We start from the raw sequence: 21,779 nt of genomic DNA on the forward strand, positions 1-21,779 counted from the left end.
CCTGGGAGATCCGCTAAGAAAGGTGCTTCCAGTAGGTTTTTGTGTGGGTCACGCTGCCCCCTGCTGGATAGACCCCTCTAGATCAGAGCCATGGATCCCTCTAGCCCAGTCTCAGCCTGGGTCAGACCCTGGGAGTCCATCCTCATCTGTCACCACGGCTATGTCTATGGGTCTCCTGGAAAGGTCCATTCCCATAGGTAGCTGTCCAGTGGCAGTGAGTTCCACAGGCCTCAGCACATGCTGCATGGGGCAAGAGGGCCTTGTGTTGGGAGCAGTGGGAGTGAACTGTGTGCGGTTATGTCTCTGAGAACGATTGTGAATATTGCGGTGTGTGGGGGGTGATTGTCCCTCTCTTTCGGGGGTGGGCTAGTGTGTGCCCCGGGTGTGTCGGGGCACAGACGTCTCCCTAGGGCCAGCTTGCATGATTTCCCATCACGAACCAGCTCGGTGCTGGTGCCCCCATACACGGGTGGGCAGTGACGGGCCGGGGGGGGGAGATGTGATAGATTCAGAAGGAAGCATTTTGGGAAAATCAGTCAAGGCCCTGAGCAGAGCTGGGACACAGACACAGTTACCCCTGGAGCACCCAGGCAGGGGAGTGGGGACTAGTGGTCACAGCGGGGTGGGGGCTGGGCGCCAGGACCCCTGGGTTCTCTCCCTGGCTCTGGGAGCGGAGTGGGATCTAGAGGTTAGAGCAGGGGGACTGGGATCCAGGATTCCTGGGTTCCATAGTGGTAGCTGTTTTTTCCTGTGTCTCCCTCCCTAGAGATCCCAGCCCAGCCCCCTAGCTGAATGTGAGCGGGATTGGGGGGCGGGAGGGAGGTTGCCCTGCCACTTCAGAGTCATGATTTGAGCCCCGGGGCTCTGACATCACGGAAACACCCCTCTCCATATCTCTAGCCCAAGTCAGAAAGTAGGGACCCCTCCTCACATGCGGAGGAAACTTGTGGGTTTCTTGGGGGTCTCTGGTAGAGGTGTCCAGAGGGGCTGGACAGCCACAAGATTCCCCCCCCCCCCATGGCTGCAAGGAGAGACCCCACGTGCACCCCCCTGGACAGCCCCCTGTTACGAGGGGCCCAGGGCACCCAGAGAGGGTCAGGAGGTGAGATGGGGCTGCGGTGGCAGGAAGGGGGCAGAACTGGGGGCTGGTGCCAGGTCGGGGGCAGGCTACACGAGGGAAAAACGTGTGGCTTTGTTTAATATTTCCCAAGGCTGTGGCTGGATACAGGTTTTTGGAATGACTTTCGGGAAATATTTTGTTTCCAGACAGACTCCAGATACCAAACGATGGTGCTAAGATGCTCCCCCTGCGCCCCTCGCCCATTACCCCAGGGTCCGAGCCTCTTCCCAACCCGCAGGGTAGTTCTCCTCCCAGGCTCCGGCGAGGGCGGGAAGCGCCACCAGCCCCATTTCCCGGATGGGAGAACTGAGGCCCAGAGAGACTGAGTGATGTGCCCGAGGGCACCCGGGAAGTGTGGGGCAGAACAGGGGGCTGGGACCGGATTCTTTTTCCTCAGGAAGTTTCTGCCCTCCCGCCTCCCCACTCTGCCTTGTTTCTGTGCCGCTGGGTGGTGCAGGGGCGGGGCCTGGGGAGAAGGGACCGTCTGGGGCGGAGCCTAGAGTGAAGGGGCGGTGCGAGGGCGGGGCCTTGCAGGAACGGGCGGGGCATGGGCGGGCCTTGGAGGGGTGGGACCGTGCGGGATCAGGGATGAGGGAAGGGCGGTGTGGGGGCGGGGTTAGGGGGAAAGGGGCGGTGTGGGGGGGGGGAGTCTTGGGGAAGGGGCGGGGCGGGCCAGGGTTGCAGGAAGAAGGGGAAGCACAAGGGGGAAGGGGCATTGCGGGGTTGGAGAACTGGGGAAAGGGGCGGCACCGGGCAGAGCCTTGGGGGAAGGGGCGGTGCGGGGGCGGGGATTGCGGGGAAGAGGCGGCATGAGAGCAGGAGATCGGGGAGAAAGTGAAGCGCCGGGGGGAACTCGGGGGGAAGGGGCGGGGCCTCGAGCGATGGGGAGGGGCAAGGGTGGGGGCTCGGAGGAAGGGGAGCCGCGGGAGGGGGGTGGCCACGTTCCGGCGCTGGTGGCCCCCCCCTTTTAGGGACCGGAAATTCCGTCGCCCCCGCGCGCCCCGCACCCCCAGAAACTCCCCTCCATGCACAGCCCGGCTCTCGCTGCCGGGCTCCCCGAGCCGAGTGCGGAAGCTGGGGGAGCTCAGGGCAGGGACGGGCCGGTGGCTGGACCCGTGGCGGCCGGAGGCGCCCCCCGGGGCCGGGGCCGAGAGGGGCAGCGGGGCTGCGGCGGAGCGCGGCACCCAGCGCCTGGGGCGGGGAGACGAGGGGGCGGAGCGGGGCGGGGCCCCTGTCGGGGGGCGGGGTTATGCAGATCAGCCGCGTCCGGCGGCAGCGGCGAGAGGAGCGAGGCAGCTCCTGCGGACGGAGAAAGCAGCGGGCGCCGGGGGCGGGGATTGACCCGCTGACCCCCCAGCTCCCGGGAACAGACCCGCAGCCGCACGAGGCAGCTGTTTTTTTTCTAGCAGCAGGTTCTCCCCCGCCCCGGGGAAGGGCACCGCGCCCGGCAGCAACGCAACACCGGGCTGATGCGTGGAGCGGACGGAGCGAGCTCCTCATCCCGCTCCCTGTTCCAAAACTCCATTTAATATGAAGCTCTCGCCTGGAGAACACACCGGAGATTAAACGGAGAAGACCAGACACTTGATCTGAGCCATAGAGACCGAGAAACGATACCGGGAGCCTGGGACACCGCGCTGCCCTCTCGCCCCCACAGCTGTTCACGTCCCCAGGAGCTACTCTGATAACTTCGTAGCTAAGTGGCAATCACTGCCCCGGAGTGACTCCGATGCGGACTCCCCGCACCGGTTTCTGCTCAGACACAGAGCATTCTCTCCGCCCGCGTCCTCGGCTCATCTCGCCGAACCCCCTGGCTGCTGCCGGACGCGGCTGATCTGCATAACCCCGCCCCCCCGACAGGGGCCCCGCGCCGCCCCCTCGTCTCCCCGCCCCAGGCCCTGGGTGCCGCGCTCCGCCTCAGTCCCGCTGCCCCTCTCGGCCCCGGCCCCGGGGGGAGCCTCCGGCCGCCACGGGTCCAGCCACCGGCCCGTCCCTGCCCTGAGTTCCCCCGGCTTCCGCACTCGGCTCGGGGAGCCCGGCAGTGAGAGCCGGGCTGTGCATGGAGGGGAGTTTTTGGGGGTGCGGGGCGCGCAGGGGCGACGGAATTTCCGGTCCCTAAAAGTGGGGGGGGGCACCAGCGCCGGAACGTGGCCACCCCGCTCCCGCGGCTCCCCTTCCTCCGAGCCCCCACCTTTGCCCCTCCCCATCGCTCGAGGCCCCGCCCCTTCCCCCCGAGTTCCCCCCGGCGCTTCACTTTCTCCCCGATCTCCTGCTCTCATGCCGCCTCTTCCCCCCAATCCCCGCCCCCGCACCGCCCCTTCCCCCAAGGCTCTGCCCGGTGCCGCCCCTTTTCCCTAATTCTCCAACTCCGCAATGCCCCTTCCCCCTTGTGCTTCCCCTTCTTCTTGAAACCCTGGCCTGCCCCGCCCCTTCCCCAAGACTCCGCCTCTTTCCCCGTAACCCCGCCCCCACACCGCCCTTCCCTCATCCCTTCTCCCGCATTGTCCCACCCCGCCAGGGCCCGGCCCTGCCCCGCCTCTTCCTGCAAGGACCCGCCCTCGCCCCGCCCCTCTCCAGAGGCCCCGCCCCCTAACCGCCCCTTCCCTCAAGGCTCTGCCGCGTGCCGCCCCTTTTCCCCAATTCTCCAACCCTGCATTGCCCCTTCCCCCTTGTGCTTCCTCTTCTTCTTGAAACCCTGGTCCTGCTCCACCCCTTCCCGCTCCCACACTGTCCCACCCCTCCTGGGCCCGCCCCCTGCCCCGCCTCTTCCTCCAAGGCCCCGCCCCCAGCCCACCCCTTCTCCCGAAGCCCCGCCCCTGCACCATAGCGGCCCAGGAGCAGGGCAGAGTGGGGAGGCGGGAGGGCAGAAACTTCCTGAGGAAAAAGAATCCGGTCCCAGCCCCCTGTTCTGCCCCACACTTCCCGGGTGCCCTCGGGCACATCACTCACTCTCTCTGGGCCTCAGTTCTCCCATCCGGGAAATGGGGCTGGTGGCGCTTCCCGCCCTCGCCGGAGCCTGGGAGGAGAACTACCCTGCGGGTTGGGAAGAGGCTCGGACCCTGGGGTAATGGGCGGGGGGCGCAGGGGGAGCGTCTTAGCACCATCGTTTGGTATCTGGAGTCTGTCTGGAAACAAAATATTTCCCGAAAGTCATTCCAAAAACCTGTATCCAGCCACAGCCTTGGGAAATATTAAAGCCGCACGTTTTGTCCCCCTGCTCTAACCTCTAGACCCCACTCCGTGCCCAGAGCCAGGGAGAGAACCCAGGTGTCCTGGCGCTCAGCCCCCACCCTGCTGTGACCACTAGACCCCACTCCCCTGCCTGGGTGCTGCAGGGGTAACTGTGTCTGTGTCCCAGCTCTGCTCAGGGCCTGGACTGATTTTCCCAAAGTGCTTCCTTCCAAATCCATCACATCTCCCCCCCCCCCCGCCGCGCACCACTGCCCACTCGCGTGTGGGGCCACCAGCACCGTGCGGGGTTGTGATGGGAAATCATCCAAGCTGGCCCTAGGGAGACGTGTGTGTTCCTGCCGTCCCCTGCTGGCCTGGCTGAGCCCTGCTCTGTGTGTGTGTGTGTGTGACACTGTGTTTGTATCAGTGTCAATGTGTTGTGGGGCTAACCGGTAGGAAATGGTTTTGCAGGACTTTGTATCCTGTAGCAGGTGACACACACACACAAACAAACCACAGCTACCACACAAACACCTCAACAACTCCACACAGCCAGCCATTCAGACACGCTGACGCTCAAAGGGACTCACACAGACCCAAAAACACCTACAGACACTCACACATTCCACATCCAGGGCACACGCTAGCCCACCCCCGAAAGAGAGGGACAATCACCCCCCCACACACTGGAATATTCACAATCATGCTCAGACACAACCACACAGAGTTCACTCCCAGCGCTCCCAACACAAGGACCTCCCGCCCCACGCAGCCTTTGCCGAGGCCTGTGGAACTCACTGCCACTGGACAGCTACCTATGGGAAAGGACCTTTCCAGGAGACCAATAGACATAGCCGTGGCGACAGATGAGGATGGGCTCCCAGGGTCTGACCCGGGCTGAGACTGGGCTAGAGGGGTCCATGGCTCTGATCTAGAGGGGTCTATCCAGCAGGGGGCACCATGACCCACACACAAACGCATCGGAAGCACCTTTCTTAGCGGATCTCCCAGGCCATCCCCCACCCTGCCCCTGGTTGAGTAACTAAGGGGGCCGCACGGGACTCTGGGCCGTGTTGCAACCCGGCCCCACCCCTCGCTCCCACACGCTGGCGGGTTGGTTAACTGCCGAGGGATTACACAAGAGAGAGTCAGAGCCAGGAAGAGAACCCAGGAGTCCTGGCTCACCCCTTCCGCCCCCACCACTCTAACCACTAGACCCGACTCTCCTCCCAAGGCTGGGGATAGAACCCAGGAATTCTGACCACCAGCCCCCCCCGCAAACACTAGACCCCACTCCCCTTTTAGATGTTAGGCTCGCTGCCTCTTCTATCCACGTACCCCACCCTCTCCATCTCTCCATCCCTTTGCTGGAGGTTTTTGGGGTGTCACCCCTGCTCTGCACTCCTCCAGTGCAGCCCAAGACCTTCCCTCCCCCCAACCACATATCCTCTCCCCCTGGTACTGGATCATCTGCTTGGCCCCCCACTCCCTCTCGGGGCGCGCTGAGCAGTATGGCTGGGGATTGTGCAATGATCCAGCACCAGGCAATGCGGAACGGAAACCACAGGCCCTGCCCTGCCCCGCCCCACCCGATCTGCCCTCCAGGTGCATCAGAGCCCAGCGCCCCGCACCTGCACCCTCCTGAGCCACGGGGGCGAGCTGAAGCCCCCACCACACTCCGCAGACGGGCGAAGGGTCAGGCCAGCCAGCCCGTGTAGGATGGGGGAATCGCCACTGAGGTTGATGGTATGGGGGCTGTGACACATGGAGAAGCAGTTGTAGCTGTAGCCAGCAGAGGGCAGCAGAGATGCACACACACAAACATAAGTGCAAACATACACAAACACCTGCATGAATCCAGCCACACACACACATTCTTACTAACATACACAAACACCCGCACAAATCCAGCCGCACACCAACACAACCCTAACAGATGCAAACACATGCATAAATCCAGCCACACGAACACACACACCTGCACGACCACCCCCCCACAGCTACACAAACACCCACCCACACACACAACCCCTGCAGAACCCAATTCGTACACAAACACTTGCACCAATCCGTACACACACACACGCCCCCCCCCATCCCCCTCCTATAGACACACCCTGGGTCACTGGGACACTTAAGACTTCAATTAGATGGGGTGCCCAGTACCGTGTCTATTCTCTGCCTCTCAGGGCCCATAGGGGGAGGATTGGGGTGTCATCGAGGTGCACTGTGCTGTGGCTATTCTCTGCCCCCCAGGGCCCATACGGGCGGATTGGGGGTGTGGCCATACTGTCCTGCACTGTGGCTATTCCCTGCCACCTAGGGCTTATAGGGGGTGGATTGGGGGCCTCAGCCAAGGGGGGGTTCGAGGTGGGGAGGGGGCTGTGGTTTCTGCACCACCTGGTTCCTGGCACAGGCTCCTTCGAGGATTTGCATTTCTTGGTAGTTTTCACCCCATCACCATTTCCTGCCCAGCCCCCTCCTGCTGTGCGAGATGGTTAAGGGGGGGATGGGAAGAACCCAGGAGTCCTGGCTCCCAGCCCCAGCTGTGCTAACGTACCAGACCCTACTCTAACCCCAGAGCTGGGAATGGAACCCAGGAGTCCTGACGCCCAGCCTCCCTTCCTCTAACCACTAGACCCCACTCCTGCCCATTTTGGGAGCCAGGACGCCTGGGTTCTAGCCAGGCTCTGGGAGAGGAGTGGGGGCTATTGGTTAGAGCAGGAGGAGCCAGGACTCCTGGGTTCTGTTCTCAGTGCTGCTGTGTGACACCAGGCCTCTCTTTTTCCTCCCACTTTTTGGGTATGGAGACTGTAAACTCTTTGGGGCAGGGCCTGTCTCTCGCTGTGTCTGGGCAGCACCTGGCTCAACAGGGCCCTGATCTCTTTAGGTGCTGCTGTGGTACAGATCACTGGTCCTGACTACTAAAAGCCATGGCACCACTTTGCCGTGCAAGGGCTAAATGGGATTCTATCCCTGTGGCCCCCCGTGCACCCTCTCCCCCCAGCTCCCCAATTCTCAGCCTTGTGCCGTTGCCCTCATCAACGGCAGTGCAGAGAGCCACCCAGCCCTAGCGCCAAAAGAAGAAGACAAGAAAAAAAAAAAGCTTTGCAAAAATTGGTCACACCAATAGGAAACCAGCCCCCGGCGGTTAGTGACTTCACTTCCCAAAATTAGACGCACACACACACATACACACACACACACACATACACACACACACACACACACACACACAGAGCACCGCTCATCCGGCCCCCTTTGCTAATGCACCACCTCGCCTCGTCCATGGAGGTCTAGGCGGGGAGCTCCGTGGGGGAGCAACGATGGATGGAACAATCAAGGTAGGTTCTGGAGATGATCCTCCAGGTGCCGGTGTCTGGGCTCCAGCTGGTGCTGGGCTCATGCTGGGCTGCGTTCAGTTCCTCTCTCTCTCTGGTGCGCGCCCCGGCTCCACAAACGCCCCCCCCCTCCGCTCTTTCCTTCTGGTACAAAAAATTTCCTCTTCCTTCCCGTTCGTGGCGGTCGATGTCGCTGAGCTTAAATAACCCAAACCAAACCGCCCGAGAGAGAGACACCCACGGTGCTGCTCAGCCGGAGCCCCGCAAAGGCACATGCCTCCCCCACCCTCCCCTCCCCGTTCCCAGGAGCGTGCAGGAAGGGGGTCAGGATCGGGGAGAGCCTGCATCCCGAGGGGAGGAAATGGGGGGCTCACTCCCTCCATGGAGCATGGGGGTGCCATGGGGCACCTATGGATGGTTCCCACAAATCAGGGCAGAAAGGATCTCAGGCCGGGATGGAAATGGGGGGGCCTGTGCCCCCAACATGGAGAATCTGGGGTGCAACCTTGCTTAACAGGTCAGTCTGTCCTTCTTTCTGTCACTGTCCCATTCTAACTTTATCTAGCGCTCGTGTTCGTTCTTTTTTGTTCCTTTCCTTCTCTAGCTTGCATGTTCTTGCTTGCTTTTGCTTTTTTCCCCCCTCTACCTTTCATGCTCTTTCTTTCTTTCCTTCGTGTTCTACCATTTTTTCTCTCCCTTTATTTCTTTCTCTGCCTTTCACACTCTTTTCTCTCTCTCTTGCTTGCTGGTTATTTTTTTTCACTCGCTCTTTTTCCTCGCTCCCTTCCGAGCCAAGTGGGTTCTCCTCGCGCACAGATTTCGGGGCAGGTTTCCCTCCCAATCACCAAGTGGATTAAACACGCCCCAGGAGCATATTGTGGGTTACCCAGCAGCTCCGCTGACAGGACCACGGCTGGCCCGGGAAGCCTGGAATTTCGTGCACTGCATCAAACCGAAAACCCATTGGCATCAAGGGAACAAGATCCGTGGCCGAGACCCAGTTGGATTTTGGGGGCGGCCTTCGATACTTAGAGACGTTGCATCTTTATCCAAGGGGCAGGGAAGGCGTTTCTCGGGCTCAGAGCCACTTTGATCGTCTCCAGGATTCTAGTGCTTTGGGATCGTGCTGGGCTACTACATTTGTTCCTCAGTAGGGAGAGCCAGGGCTTAAAGCCGGTTTTTAAAGTGGGGAGCAATAGGGGGGCTGCAAGGGGGGGGTCCCAGAGCCAGCAAGGAAATCACAAGGTCTATTAAGATTGATCCACCATCATCCTGGAAATCAGTGGCAGCAAGGCACCAAAATGCCCGGGAAGGTCTGGGCCTGCTGGACTAAAGCTGCTGCACCCAGAGGATGCTAGATCCCCGGACTCGGTTCTGTGGCCACTTTAAGCACCGTCTGGCGAGAGGATGTTTTAACCAGCCAGGCCGCGACTGGGTTGAGGGGAATTAGCAGCCTTGGCAATGCCGGTGGGGTCTCGTCATCTCCTTGGCCAGGGGAATTGTCTGATTTGCAGTTTGCTGAAGGGCTTTGCTGGGGCAGTTTCCTGGGGATCGGCCTGGAGCCTGCATATGCCGAGGCAACTGTGCCAAATTGATTCTTTCTGACCCGGGCACTACACAGACACACAGGGAGAGATGGGCCCTGCCTGGCTGAGATCAGGGCCCTATTGTGCCGGGCGCTTCCCAGACACAGAGAGAGACAGGCCCTGTCTAAAGAGCCCACAGTCTGAACAGATAAAGGACAGGAGTAGAAACTGAGGCCCAGAGAAGCGGCCAAGATTACATGGTAGGTCAGGGATTAGTCCTGGCTCCCAGCCCCCCCCACCCCCAGTTCTAAACCATTGGACCCCCACTTCCAGGGCGGGGGATAGAACCCAGGGGTAGGGTTGCCAATTTTGGTTGGATGTATTCCTGGAGATTTCATCACATGACATAATCTCTAATTAAAGATTAATCTTTAATTCCTGGAGACTCCAGGCCAGTCCTGGATGGCTGGCAAACCTACCCAGGAATCCTGGCTGCCAGTCCCTCCTGTGCTAACCCATAGGCCCCCCTCCCCAAGTCAGGGATAGAACCCAGGAGTCTTGGGTCCCAGCCATCGTCTCCCATCACTAGACCTCCCTCCCTTCCAGAGCAGAGTACAGATTGCTAATTTACAGCACACAAATTCTCCCGATCCAACAGACATGATTTGCTTCCACGCAACGTTTGACCCCTCTGCCAGTTTCTCCCAAAGTCCAGATTCAGCGTCTGGGCTGTTATCAGGGCGAAACCCCCTTATCACACAGGGGTGGGGTGGGGTGGATCTGAAATGGAAACCGCACAGTCTGTGCCACTCCCTTATTACACAGAATCCCTTCTCCTTGGCTTCCCGGGCTCTTCCGTGGTTCTGGGGGTGATGCGGGGAGAGGGAGGTACCTGTGTCTGGCTGTCTCTCTGTCTGTCTGTGCAGGTATGTATCTGCCTGTCTGGGTGCGTGTGTTCCTGCCTGACTCTGTGTGTGTCTGCCAGGGTGTCTGTCTGTCTTTGTGTCTGTGTGTATCTGCCTGTCTCCCTCTCGCTGACTCTGTGTGTCTGCCTCTGTGTATCTGTGTGCGTGGGAAGGGGGGGTTACACCCTACCTCTCGCTGTGTTTTAGTTTCCAGGTGACAGCTAATGTAGTTGCAAGGGGTGAAAAGGTCGGGTGTTTCAAGTGCAGGGCTGCGCACTCGGTACACACACAAAGGGAGGGTCATTCTCAGTGTATGGGGGAAACTGAGGCACAGAGTGATGTAGCAACAGGCACAAGGTCACCTAGGGAATCTGTGGGAGACCTGGGCGTAGAACCTGGTGGGGGGGCGCCTGAATTCAGCACCTTCCCCACAAGACCTGCCTTCCTCCCACACAGTGTTTTGCAGCAGGGGGGGAGGGGCTGGGAGCCACGATCCTGGGTTCTCTCCCCGGCTGGGGGAGGGGAGTGGGGTCCTGTGGTTAGAGCAGGGGGAGGGAGAGTTGGGAGCCAGGATTCCTGGGTTCTGTCTTGGCTCTGGGTGGGAGCTGGAGTGAATAGCTGTGTGTGCAGGAGGGCACCCCCCACCCCGCAAACCGGTGCCCCAGCCCCCAGCCCATTGTCTGGCCGGATGGGGAGCTATTTAAAGCAGCCCAGGCCAGCGCTGCTCAGAGCCTCGCTCCCCATCAGGTGGCCTTATCAGGAGTCCAAGAGGCTTCCGGCTTCCTAGCCTCAGGCTTCCTGCCTTGGCTTCCTGTGCTGCTGCCCAACACAGCCCCGCCCACTGCACACAGCCCCACCCCCACCCCTGCCAGATCACACCCATGGGCCCATATACCCTGGTATCCTGCCCCAATCTGACCCATGGGCCCATCTACCCCGGTATCCTGCCCCAATCAGACCCACGGGCCCCTCTACCCCAGTATCCTGCTCCAATCTGACCCACGGGCCCCTCTACCCCAGTATCCTGCCCCAATCTGACCCATGGGCCCCTCTACCCCAGTATCCTGCCCCAATCTGACCCATGGGCCCCTCTATCCTCGTATCCTGCCCCAATCAGACCCATGGGCCCCTCTACCCCAGTATCCTGCCCCAATCAGACCCACGGGCCCATCTACCCCGGTATCCCACCCTGGATCAGACCCATGGGCCCCTCTACCCCGGTATCCTGCCACAATCAGAACCCTGGGCCCCTCTACCCTGGTATCCTGCCCCAGTCAGACTCACGGGCCCATCTACCCTGGTATCCCAGCCTGGGTCAGGCCCATGGACCCATCTACCCTGGTATCCTGCCCCGATGAGACCCATGGGCCTATCTATCCCAGTATTCTGCCCTGGATCACATCCACAGGCCCATCTACCCTCGTATCCCGCCCTGGATCACATCCACAGGCCCATCTACCCTGGTATCCCACCCCTATCAGACCCCTAGGCCCATCTACCTTGGTATTCCACCTTGGGGTCCGACCCACAGGACCATCTACCCTGGAATCCTGCCCTTGGTCAGACCCATGGGCCCATCTATTCCAGTATCCCATCCCTTCCCTGCCTGCCATATCAGAGCCCTGGGCCCATCCAGCCCCTAGAGATGGATAGAGGGGTTCATATGGGGATGGATCTATAGCGTCCGGTCACCCCAGGCTGTATGGGAATGGGGTGGTGATGCAAGGCTTGTGCCCGCTGCCTCAGGCAAGAGTACCTGGCTTCCTGCCCTCCTGGGCACACGTGGAATAGGGTAACCTGGGTCCCCTTGAGGTGCTTGCGTCTCCCTCGATTACATGGGCACAGTGTGTAGCCCACAAGGTATTTGCACCTCTTATCAGACACAGCAGTGCCCCTTCCCCTGTGCTTTGAGTCCCGTGGGACCCTCCCTTGTGCGTGGGGTTTCCAGTATTGCATCCACCTGGTGCCACGGGACTGTGATTGCACTGAATGCAAAGCCTGCAGCTCACCCGTCATTCAGTGGGTGTGCAATCGCACGGATGGGGCATGTTCTGATTTTGATGCACACGGCACAGCTGCCGGGCAACGACTGTGCAAGTACACCCGTGCACGCTCTGCTTGTGATGCAACTGGCATGCCCACCGTGCAATGGCTGAGAAGGGCCCTGACCATGCAGTGCTCTGGTTGTGAGGCATGTGGCGTGGCCTGGCAATCAGTGGGCAATTGTGTGGATGGTGCATCCTTGGGCGCATCCCTCCTGCAATGGGGCCCGGGCTTGGGCACACGCAGGTTGTGACGTGAATGGCACCTCTGTTGTAGGGAGGGCTGTCTTTGTGCACACACTGATGGTGACACGAGCGCTTGTGGGGCACGTGGGCCATCTGTCATGCAATGGGGGGACCACGATTCCACTGCTTGTGCGTGCACAATACGGGACTCTGTGCTGCACGGCATGGCCCTGCCTTGGGCACAGACAGATGGTTCCGCACATGGGCATCTGTGTCCGCAGGCCACCTCACCCCAGATGGGCACCCAAAGCTTGTGCAACGTAACTCACCAGCCCTTTGCATGCCACCCCGGCACCTCTGCCGTGCCCTGTGCCATCTAGTGTGCAAGCAGGCCTTGCGTGGAGCCCCCTACATGTGCTTTGTGCCGTGCGTGCGCTTGCCATGTCATGCAGCCTGTGCCCCACGGGCCAGCTGCATGGTACCATGTGCCCCGGTGGCCTTCTTGATTACTGCGCAGCTCGGGCATCATCGGTGGCCCCTCCACGGCACCCCACGACGAATCCCATGAATGCAATGTACTGCAGCCCTCCGGTCAGCACTGCAGAGCTGGTGCCCCCCTTGGGCGCCACATCTGGTGCCACACCGGCACTTCCATGCCATGTCGCGTGGGCATTGTCCCCGTGGGCATTGTCCTGCGTGGGGCACCCTCCATCGTGCCTCCTCCGGGTGGGTGTTCCTCCCTTCCCTGGAGCCCCCCGCCCCCCCGCCTTGCCCCTCACGGCTCCTACCTGCCTTTGCAAGAAGGGATGCTGCATGCAAAGTCAGCAGAGCCCTGCGCAGAGCAGCAGCCTCGGGGGTGGGCAGGCACGGCGAGGGAGTAACCGCAGCCAGGCCCCCCTCCCCCCCCAATGCTTGGGCGCCCGATAACATCTCCAGCGCAGCAGCTCCGGCTGCAAACAGAGATCAGCCCAGCTCCCCTGAGACTTCTGCTTTCTGTGCAAAGAGCCCACACCCAGCGTGCAACTGTATGTGTGTGTGTGTGTGTGTGGGGGGAACCTAGAGGCAGATCAGATCAGAGCCCCCCCCACAGCCCTGCAGCAGGAGCACACATAGCGGGGGATGGGGGGAGGTCAGTGTCAATTGAGTCAGGCTGGGCTTGGGAGGGTTCCCCTGGTGCCTGGGTCATCCTGAGATTCCTGCAGCTCCCACTGCCAACAGGGGGCACCGCAAGGGGCGGGGGGAGCTTGCAGTGCCCAGTTCTATCATCCTCCAGCAGGGGGCGCTGCAAGCAGTGGGGTGGGGGGAACCTTGCAGCTTGGGGCTTTGCTAGCTACAGGCTGGGGCATATAACCCAAGGCAAGGGCGGGAGGGGGGCCTTGCGGGAGGGGCGAGTGTGAGCTATGAACCTGTGTGGGACCTCCACTCCTCTGCTTCCCTGCCTGTACCCGGGACTCCCTGCCTGTAGTCTATGCTGGAGCCTGAGATGCCCTCCCTGTCTGCTGCTGTCACCGCTGCTCCTCTGTCTGTGTTTCCCGCCTGTCCCTGTGATGCCCTGGCTGTACCTCCATGGGTGTTGGCACTTTCCCTGCCTGTGTTTTCTGCCTGTACTTCTGCTTTCCCAGGGGGCTACCTGCAGACTCCTTCTCTGACCTCTGGCCAGGCTTCAGGGCCTTTCTCTGCTCCCTCGGCTCCACTGCACTGAGGCTGCATAGCCCCTCCCTGCCTGGGCTGGTGCCACATCTGACTGCCCAGGGATCCCAGTGTCACAGCCCCGCCCACGCCCCCTGTGGAGTGGGGGGAGGCTGGGCTCCAGGACTCCTGGGTTCTATCCCCAGCTCGTGACAAGGGAGTGGGGTCTTGAGAGGGGGGACTCCTGGGTTCTATCTGTCCCCATCTCTGGGACGGGAGGGGGCTGGGACCTGGGACTCCTGGGTCCTGTTCCTGCATCTGCCATAGACTATGTGACTTTGGACAAGTTACATCCCCCCACCCCATGTCTCGGTTTCTCCATCAGTCAAATACAATGGGATGTACCCAGCAGGTGCAGCCAACTGTACCCCCCCCCCATGGAATCATAGAAGATCAGGGTTGGAAGGGACCTCAGGAGGTCATCTAGTCCCACCCCCTGCTCAAAGCAGGACCAGTCCCCAATTTTTGGCCCAGATCCCTAAACGGCCCCCTCAGGGATTGAACTCACAACCCTGGGTTTAGCAGGCCAATGCTCAAACCACTGAGCTATCCCTCCCCGCAATTACAGTGCATTATGTGTGTGTGTGTGTGTGTGTGTGTGTGTGTCTCTGACTGTACATTTTCACAAGCGCACTGGGTGTGACCGACTTTACATCTTGCACATGGTTTTGCATGCACTGTGCAAGCGTGTCAGCCATATGTGTGCGGACCATTTATAGCTGTGTAGGCCTGCACAAGTGTGTGTGTGTGTGTGTCTGGGATTCTGTGTGTGCGATTGTCTCTGTGTGTGTGTGTCTCTGGGATTCTGTGTGTGCGATTGTCTCTGTGTGTGTGTGTGTGCCTGGGATTGTCTCTGTGTGTGTGTGTGTGTGTGATTGTCTCTCTGAGATTGTCTGTGTGTGTGTGTGTGTGTGTCTCTGGGATTCTGTGTGTGCGATTGTCTCTGTGTGTGTGTGTGTGTGTGTCTCTGGGATTCTGTGTGTGCGATTGTCTCTGTGTGTGTGTGTGTCTGGGATTCTGTGTGTGCGATTGTCTCTGTGTGTGTGTGTGTGCGTGGCTGGGATTGTCTCTCTGTGTGTGTGTGTGTGTGTGATTGTCTCTCTGGGATTGTCTGTGTGTGTGTGTGTGTGTGTGTGTGTGTGATTGTCTCTCTGGGATTGTCTGTGTGTGTGCGATTGTCTCTGTGTGTGTGTGTGTGTGTGATTGTCTCTCTGGGATTGTCTCTGTGTGAGTGCGTCAGGCTGTGCCGTGTGGGTGTCCAGCTGGGCATTGGTGTGTGGGTAGGTGCAGCATGTGTGGCCGTGTAACTGTACCTGGCCTGGGAGTGTCACACGGCAGACAAGGTTCCTTCGGCCTCAGTCCCGGGGTGGGGTGGGTGTTTGCAGCCCAGGCAGGGCCAGCCCAGGCAGGAAGCCGCACAGGCCACTGAACTGTCACCTGCTGGCAACCACGGTCGGGCGCCGGCAAACAGGAAACGTCCCCTCCCCCCAGGAGTAACGGCCGGGGACAGACACCACCCTGGTGGGGGCAGAATAACACCAGGGCACCCTGGCAGTCGGGGCTGGCCCCGATGTCCCAGCGCAACGTAGCCATGCTGTGGGGAGCAGGGTGGGGGGGCTCAGCAGAGGGCGCCGTGCTGCAGGGAGTTGGGTGGGGGGCTCGGCAGGGGGCACTGTGCTGCAGGAAGTGGGGTGGGGGGGCTCAATAGGGGGCACCATGCTGCAGGGAGTGGGGGGGCACAATAGGGGGCGCCGTGCTGTAGGGAGTGGGGTGGGGGGGCTCAATAGGGGGCGTCATGCTGCAGGGAGTGGGGGGGCACAATAGGGGGCGCTGTGCTGCAGGGAGTGGGGTGGGGGGCTCAATAGGGGGCGCCATGCTGCAGGGAGTGGGAGGGCACAATAGGGGGTGCCGTGCTGCAGGGAGTTGGGTGGGGGACTAAGTAGGGGGCACTGTGCTGCAGGGAGTTGGGTGGGGGGGCTCAATAGGGGGCGCCATGCTGCAGGGAGTGGGAGGGCACAATAGGGGGCGCCGTGCTGCAGGGAGTTGGGTGGGGGACTAAGTAGGGGGCACTGTGCTGCAGGGAGTGGGGTGGGGGGGCTCAATAGGGGGTGCCGTGCTGCAGGGAGTGGGGTGGGACACTCTAACCTCGCCATATGTCCCCCCCTGCAGGAGGCACTTTCTGTGGTGAGCGAGGACCAGTCCATATTCGACCCCTCCTACGGCCCTCCCCACCTCATGAAGACAGAGGTGCCCCCTGACGAGGAGTACAACTGCAAGGAGAGGCCGGTGCTGGGGGAGCCGGACTGGTCCAGTCAGACCAGCAGGGGGCACTCTGTGAAGAGGGAGAATGAGACTGTCAACTGCTCCAGGTCAGGCAGCTGGGGATAACCTGCCGGACTCCCTGCTACCAGGGATTAGTGGGGTTAACCTGTGGGACTCCCTGTCACTGGATATTAGTGGGGTTAGCCTGTGGGACTCTCTGCCACTGGGGACTGTGGGAACTGGCCCATGGAGCCAGGCTGCAGAGGGGGAGGTTCTTGCGCCCGTGGCCCAGCAGAAGGACCCGGCACAGCCCCCCTGCCCGCCCAGGGTCCACAACTCCCAGCTCAGTAGAGCTGGGCTGAACCGGCGCCCGCAGGAAATGACTCACTTCCCTCATCCCATCCCCAGGAAACCTCGGTCAGCGCCAGGGGCTGCACTAGGAGCCCAGCCGGCCTCAGTGCCACAGGGTGGGGTGGGACCGGCCAACACACAGCCCTGCTGGTGCTTCTCACTCCTGACCCGCAGCCCCTGCTAGCCCAGCCCTGCCCCCCCTACACAGTGGGTCTGAGACTGGCGAAACTCAGTCCTCTTGTGGTCGGATCCAGTCCTCACCCACCCCCTGTCACCCTGCAGACAGTCCCCCGTGGACTGCAGTGTATCCAGACGGAGCAAATCTGGGAGTGACCCACACCCCATCCCCTACCCAGCCAGCTACAGTGACCAGCGGAGCAGCCCCCCAGCCAACCCCCCCAGCGAGGAGAAGAGGGTTATCGTCCCAGCGGGTGAGTGCACCCTCCCTTCCCCGCGTGCCCCCCGATGGCCTTTCACTGTAGGACAGCCCCTGCCCCCTCCCCTGACACGTGGCCCAGTGCTGGGGTCTCTTATTTCCTTGTTTGGGGCAGGGTTGGTAAATGCCTCCCAGGAACCCAAACATCCGGGCCGGCTGGCCCCTCACCGTGCCACGTTTCTGGGCGGGTAGCTGCAGCCCAAGAACCCAGGTGTCCAGGGCCAGTTGGCCTCTTCCCTCTCCAAGCGAGGCTCAGAGTGGGTTGCTGTTCCTCTGGAACCCAGGTGTCCAGGCTGGCTGGATCCTTTCCCCACTCCTGTGTGTGTGCGCTGTGGTCTGGGAGGGCAACTGTACCCCGGGACCCAGGCATTCGGGCTGGCTGGATTCTTTCCCCCTTCCCAGCAAAGCTGTGGCAGGGTGGTTGTGTCTCAGGGACTCAGGTGTCCGGGCCAGCTGGACTCCCCTGTGCATGTGTGTGCCATGCTTTGGTTGGGTGGAGCTCTCAGGAACCCAGGCATCCGGGCCGGCTGGACTCCCCATGTCTGTCTGTCTCCTGCAGACCCTGGCGTGTGGACCCAGGACCATGTGCGCCAGTGGCTGGACTGGGCGGTGAAGGAGTACGTGCTGGAGGAGGTGGACGTGGGCCTGTTCCAGCATGTGGACGGCAAGGAGCTGTGCAAGATGGGCAAGGAGGATTTCCTGCGCCTCACCTCGCCTTACAACGCTGACGTGCTGCTGTCCCACCTGGCCTACCTGCGGCAAAGTACGGCCAGGCCCCACGGAGCCCCGCCCATCCACAGGGAGCCCCACCCACAGATAGGGAGCCCTGCTTCCCCACAGACAGGGAGCCCCCTAGGATCAGGATGACCATACATGTCTGGGAGCCCCATCCCCAGACACAGGACCTAGGCCCCCAGACATAGGAGCCCCACCCCTAAACCAGGGAGCCCCGCCCATCACCATAAACCACGCCCCCTCTGCAGGAGCCCCACCCACCTATTGCAGGGCCCCCCTGCTCCACCCTGTCTGTGGTGCTCTGGGCAGACCGCAGCTCTGACCAGTGCTCTCTTGTCTCTCCCCCACAGGCAGCCCAACCTTCACCTACCCGGCTGCCCCAGCTGTGACCCCTCAGCCCCCCGCACCCCCACCACGGGTGCAGGTGAAAACAGGTGAGTCTGCGAACACCAGCCCTGCCCCTCCCCCATGGGCTGGGAGCCAGGACTCCTGGGTTCTAGCCCAGCTCTGGGTGGGGAATGGGAACTGGGGCAGGATTCCTGGGTTCTATCCCAGCTTGGGGGAGGGGGGACTCCTGGGTTCTATCCCAGTGGGGCTGGGGTGGGGGGAAATGGGAACTAGTGGGGGGAGGGCTGCGAGCCAGGACTGCTGGGTTTGCTCCCCAGTTGTGGGAGAGGAGTGGGGTTGAGCGATTAGAAAGGGGAGGGGGCTGGGAGCCCGGACTCCTGGGTTCTGTTCCAGCTCTGGGTGGGGAGTGGAGTCTAGTGGTTAGAAAGGGGGGGGGGGCTGAGACCAGACACAGAGCAGGGCTTGTCCTCTCCAGCAGCGGTTCCCCTCCCCTTCGCCACTACTAATGGACTGTTTCCCCCCCACCCCACTATTGGCCTGCAGAATCCCCCTATGAGGAAATCAGGCGAAGCAGCTGGAGTGGCTCCCTCAGCGGGGGCCCCAAAGGTACCATCATCTCCCCCCGCCCGTGTCTCCCCAGGGGGCACTGCCCCATGGCTGGCTAAAAACCCCTGAATCCAACTCAGGGGATGGCTCCTGCTACTTCCCCGGGGTGCCGGCTGGCGGGTCCTTCCCCTCCCCTAACGCTCTCCCCCCACATTTCTCCCCCACCCGCCAGGGTCCCCCCCGCAGATCCAGGGGGTGAATCGGACGAGTGAATCCCCACGGATCGTAACAGGTGGGTGCCTCTGCTTGGGGAGTGGGGTGGGGGGAGATTGCCCCCATAGCTAGGTCCCTCTCTGCCCCATGAATGGCCCCTGCCCCACACACCAAGGTCAGGGAGTGCTGCGAACCCACAGAGGGGGGTATTGAATGCATTTTGAGGGGTACGTCAGTCCCCAAACAGTGCAAGGTTTAGGGCTGCTCATGGAGAGTTTTGGGTTGGGCCCTGGGGGGGCGGTCTGATTGGGTTGGGGGCAACTGGGGATTTGGTGTGAAGCCCATCTGGGAATGATGGGTCATGGGGACCTGGGGGGTCAGAGGGTTAGATGAGGGGCTGGGAATCAGGACTTCTAGGTTTCCATGATGGGGGTTGGGGTGGAATGGGTCCCAGCGGGGGGCAAAGGGGGTGTCTCTGACGCCCCCCAAAACTAACTCCCCCCAACTCCCTTTTCACCCCCCAGATCCATACCAGGTCCTGGGACCCACCAGCAGCCGCTTGGCAAACCCAGGTGGGTCTGGGCACCTATTACAGCTTGGGATGGGGTGAGGTTCTTTGTAATTGCTAGAGACATGGGGGGCTGGGAGCCAAGACTCCTGGGTTCCATCCCTGGCTCTGGCAGGGGAGCGGGAGCTAGTGGGTTAGAGCCAGGGCCGGAGGGAGGAAGAGGGGCTGGGAGTTAGGACTCCTGCGCTCTGTCCGTGGCTCTGGCAGGGGAGTGGGCTCTAGCGGGTTAGAGACCCTACAATAACAAACCCGGGCCCTCCTTCCTGGGGCAAAGCAGAGCCCCTCCGGTACCAAACAAGTGCACCCAGCAGACCCTACCATAACCAGCCAGAAAAGACCCTACAATAACAAACCCAGGCCCTCCTTCCTGGGGCAAAGCAGAGCCCCTCCGTTACCAAACAAGTGCACCCAGCAGACCCTACCATAACCAGCCAGAAAAGACCCTACAATAACAAACCCGGGCCCTCCTTCCTGGGGCAAAGCAGAGCCCCTCCGGTACCAAACCCGTCTTCCCCGCCCGGCAGGCAGCGGCCAGATCCAGCTGTGGCAGTTCCTGCTGGAGCTGCTGTCGGACAGCAGCAACGCCGGGTGCATCACGTGGGAGGGCACCAACGGGGAGTTCAAGATGACCGACCCGGACGAGGTGGCGAGACGCTGGGGCGAGCGCAAGAGCAAGCCCAACATGAACTACGACAAGCTGAGCCGGGCCCTGCGTTATTACTACGACAAGAGCATCATGACCAAGGTGCACGGGAAGCGCTACGCCTACAAGTTTGACTTCCAGGGCATCAGCCAGGCCCAGCAGAACCACCCGGGCGAGGGGCCCCTCTACAAGTACCACCCGGCCGACCTGTCCTACCTGCCCTCCTACCACCAGCAGAAGGTGGGCTTTGGCCTCAGCCACGCCGCCCAGCTGCCCGTCTCCTCCGCCGGCTTCTTCGGGCCCCCCTCGCCCTACTGGAACGCCGGCTCCGGGAACCTCTACCAGAGCCCGCCCGTGCCCCGGCCCGCCGGTGGCCACCTGAACTCCTTCTACTAGCCGCGGGGGGGGCCCGGCCTGCCGCCGGCCACCTGAACTCCTTCTACTAGCCGCGGGGGGGGGCCCGGCCCATTGCTGGCCACCTGAACTCCTTCTACTAGCCATGGGGGGGCACCCGGCCTGCCGCCGGCCACCTGAACTTCTTCTACTAGCCACGGTGGGGAGAGGGGGGGCGCTTGGCCCGCCGCCAGCCACCTGAACTCCTTCTACCAGCCATGAGTGGATGCTTGGCCCACCTCCGGCCACCTAAACTCCTTCTACTCGCCACGGGGCACGCTTGGCCTGCCGCCGGCCACCTGAACTCCTTCTACTAGCCACGGGGATGCCCCAGCCTGCCGCTGGCCACCTGAACTCCTACTAGCCACGGGGAGGAAGCGGGTGCCACGGCACATGGGGGCTGCCTAAATGCCTACTAGCCATGGGTGGGGTCTCCCCAAACATGGATAGCCACGTGGGATCCTTCTGCTGCCTGTCCCCACCCCTGTTGCTGCCTCCAACCCAACCAGTGCCTGGAAAGACCTCCCCCTTCCCTCCCCTGCCCCCATAGTGGCACCTCAGGTTTTGGGGGGCCAGGGGCTCCCCACTCTGGCTGGACTCCTTGTGCTCTGGCCTGGGCGGGGCCCGGGGGAACAGCCCAGGGGGCTGGGATTAATTGGGGTGCAGGGTTTTTTAAATGAGGGATTCACCTGCAGCTGTCCCTCCCAGAAGGCAGAACACCCCCCCCCCCCAACCCTGCCTTGCGCAGAGGCCTCCCCTCCTCCTCCCAGCGTGGCTCCCAGCTCCCACAGCAGGTGCTTGTTGAACACCGCGGGATGCCTGTTGGGGGCTGGCTGAGAACACCCTTTGGGTGAGGCTGCTGGCTGTTGAGAGTGGACACCTGGCAGGGGGGGAGGCGGGTTGTTGCCTTTGGGAGCCAGCTGAGGGTGGACACCTGTTGTTACGGGAGCCAGCTGTTACCTCCAGACACTAGGGGGCGCTTGTTGGGCGAGGCCGGCTGTTGTGTGGTGGTGCCTATGGGGGGGATAGGGGTGGGAATCGGCTATTGCCTCTGGACATGCAGGGCTGGATCAGGAATCCCAGCCAGGTGTCTCCCCCTCCATCCCCTCATCCCGGCCCCCCCAGGCAGGGCCCGTGGGTCTCCCCCTCCCTGGGAGAGGGGTGTGCGGATACATCCTAGCACCACTGCTCCGCAGGGGGATTGTATCCGTGACACCCCCCACACCCCCAGATCCATGGGGCTGACAGCGACTGTAATATGCCTCCTCCCTCACCCCATGTATTAAAGGTTGTGTTGTTACGTG

The 21,779-nt window shown here is 61.7% G+C and overlaps 1 protein-coding gene and 1 non-coding gene across 4 annotated transcripts; one reads left to right on the forward strand and one right to left on the reverse strand.

Moving 5' to 3' along the window:
* Positions 1-2,548: 2,548 nt before the first annotated feature.
* On the reverse strand, positions 2,549-2,735 carry LOC140903015 (U2 spliceosomal RNA). Its single transcript, XR_012156142.1, has one exon. It is a non-coding gene; the product is annotated as a U2 spliceosomal RNA (small nuclear RNA).
* Positions 2,736-6,772: 4,037 nt separating this feature from the next.
* LOC140902575 (retroviral integration site protein Fli-1 homolog) lies at positions 6,773-21,779 on the forward strand. 3 transcript variants are annotated; one of them, XM_073322790.1, is made up of 9 exons: positions 6,773-7,635; positions 16,150-16,349; positions 16,876-17,024; positions 17,589-17,792; positions 18,115-18,198; positions 18,656-18,718; positions 18,891-18,950; positions 19,396-19,443; positions 19,964-21,779. In XM_073322790.1, exons 1-9 carry the CDS (start codon positions 7,618-7,620, stop codon positions 20,476-20,478), a joined length of 1,341 nt encoding a protein of 446 aa, XP_073178891.1. In that variant the 5' UTR covers positions 6,773-7,617; the 3' UTR covers positions 20,479-21,779. The 3 variants fall into 3 exon arrangements, with proteins under 3 accessions (XP_073178891.1, XP_073178892.1, XP_073178893.1); XM_073322792.1 differs by lacking the exon at positions 6,773-7,635 and adding an exon at positions 7,760-8,149; XM_073322791.1 differs by lacking the exon at positions 19,396-19,443 and having other exon boundaries at positions 6,774-7,635.

This window comes from Lepidochelys kempii, chromosome 24 (genome assembly GCF_965140265.1).
Source record: "Lepidochelys kempii isolate rLepKem1 chromosome 24, rLepKem1.hap2, whole genome shotgun sequence".
In the NCBI taxonomy this organism is placed as follows: Eukaryota; Metazoa; Chordata; order Testudines; family Cheloniidae; genus Lepidochelys; species Lepidochelys kempii.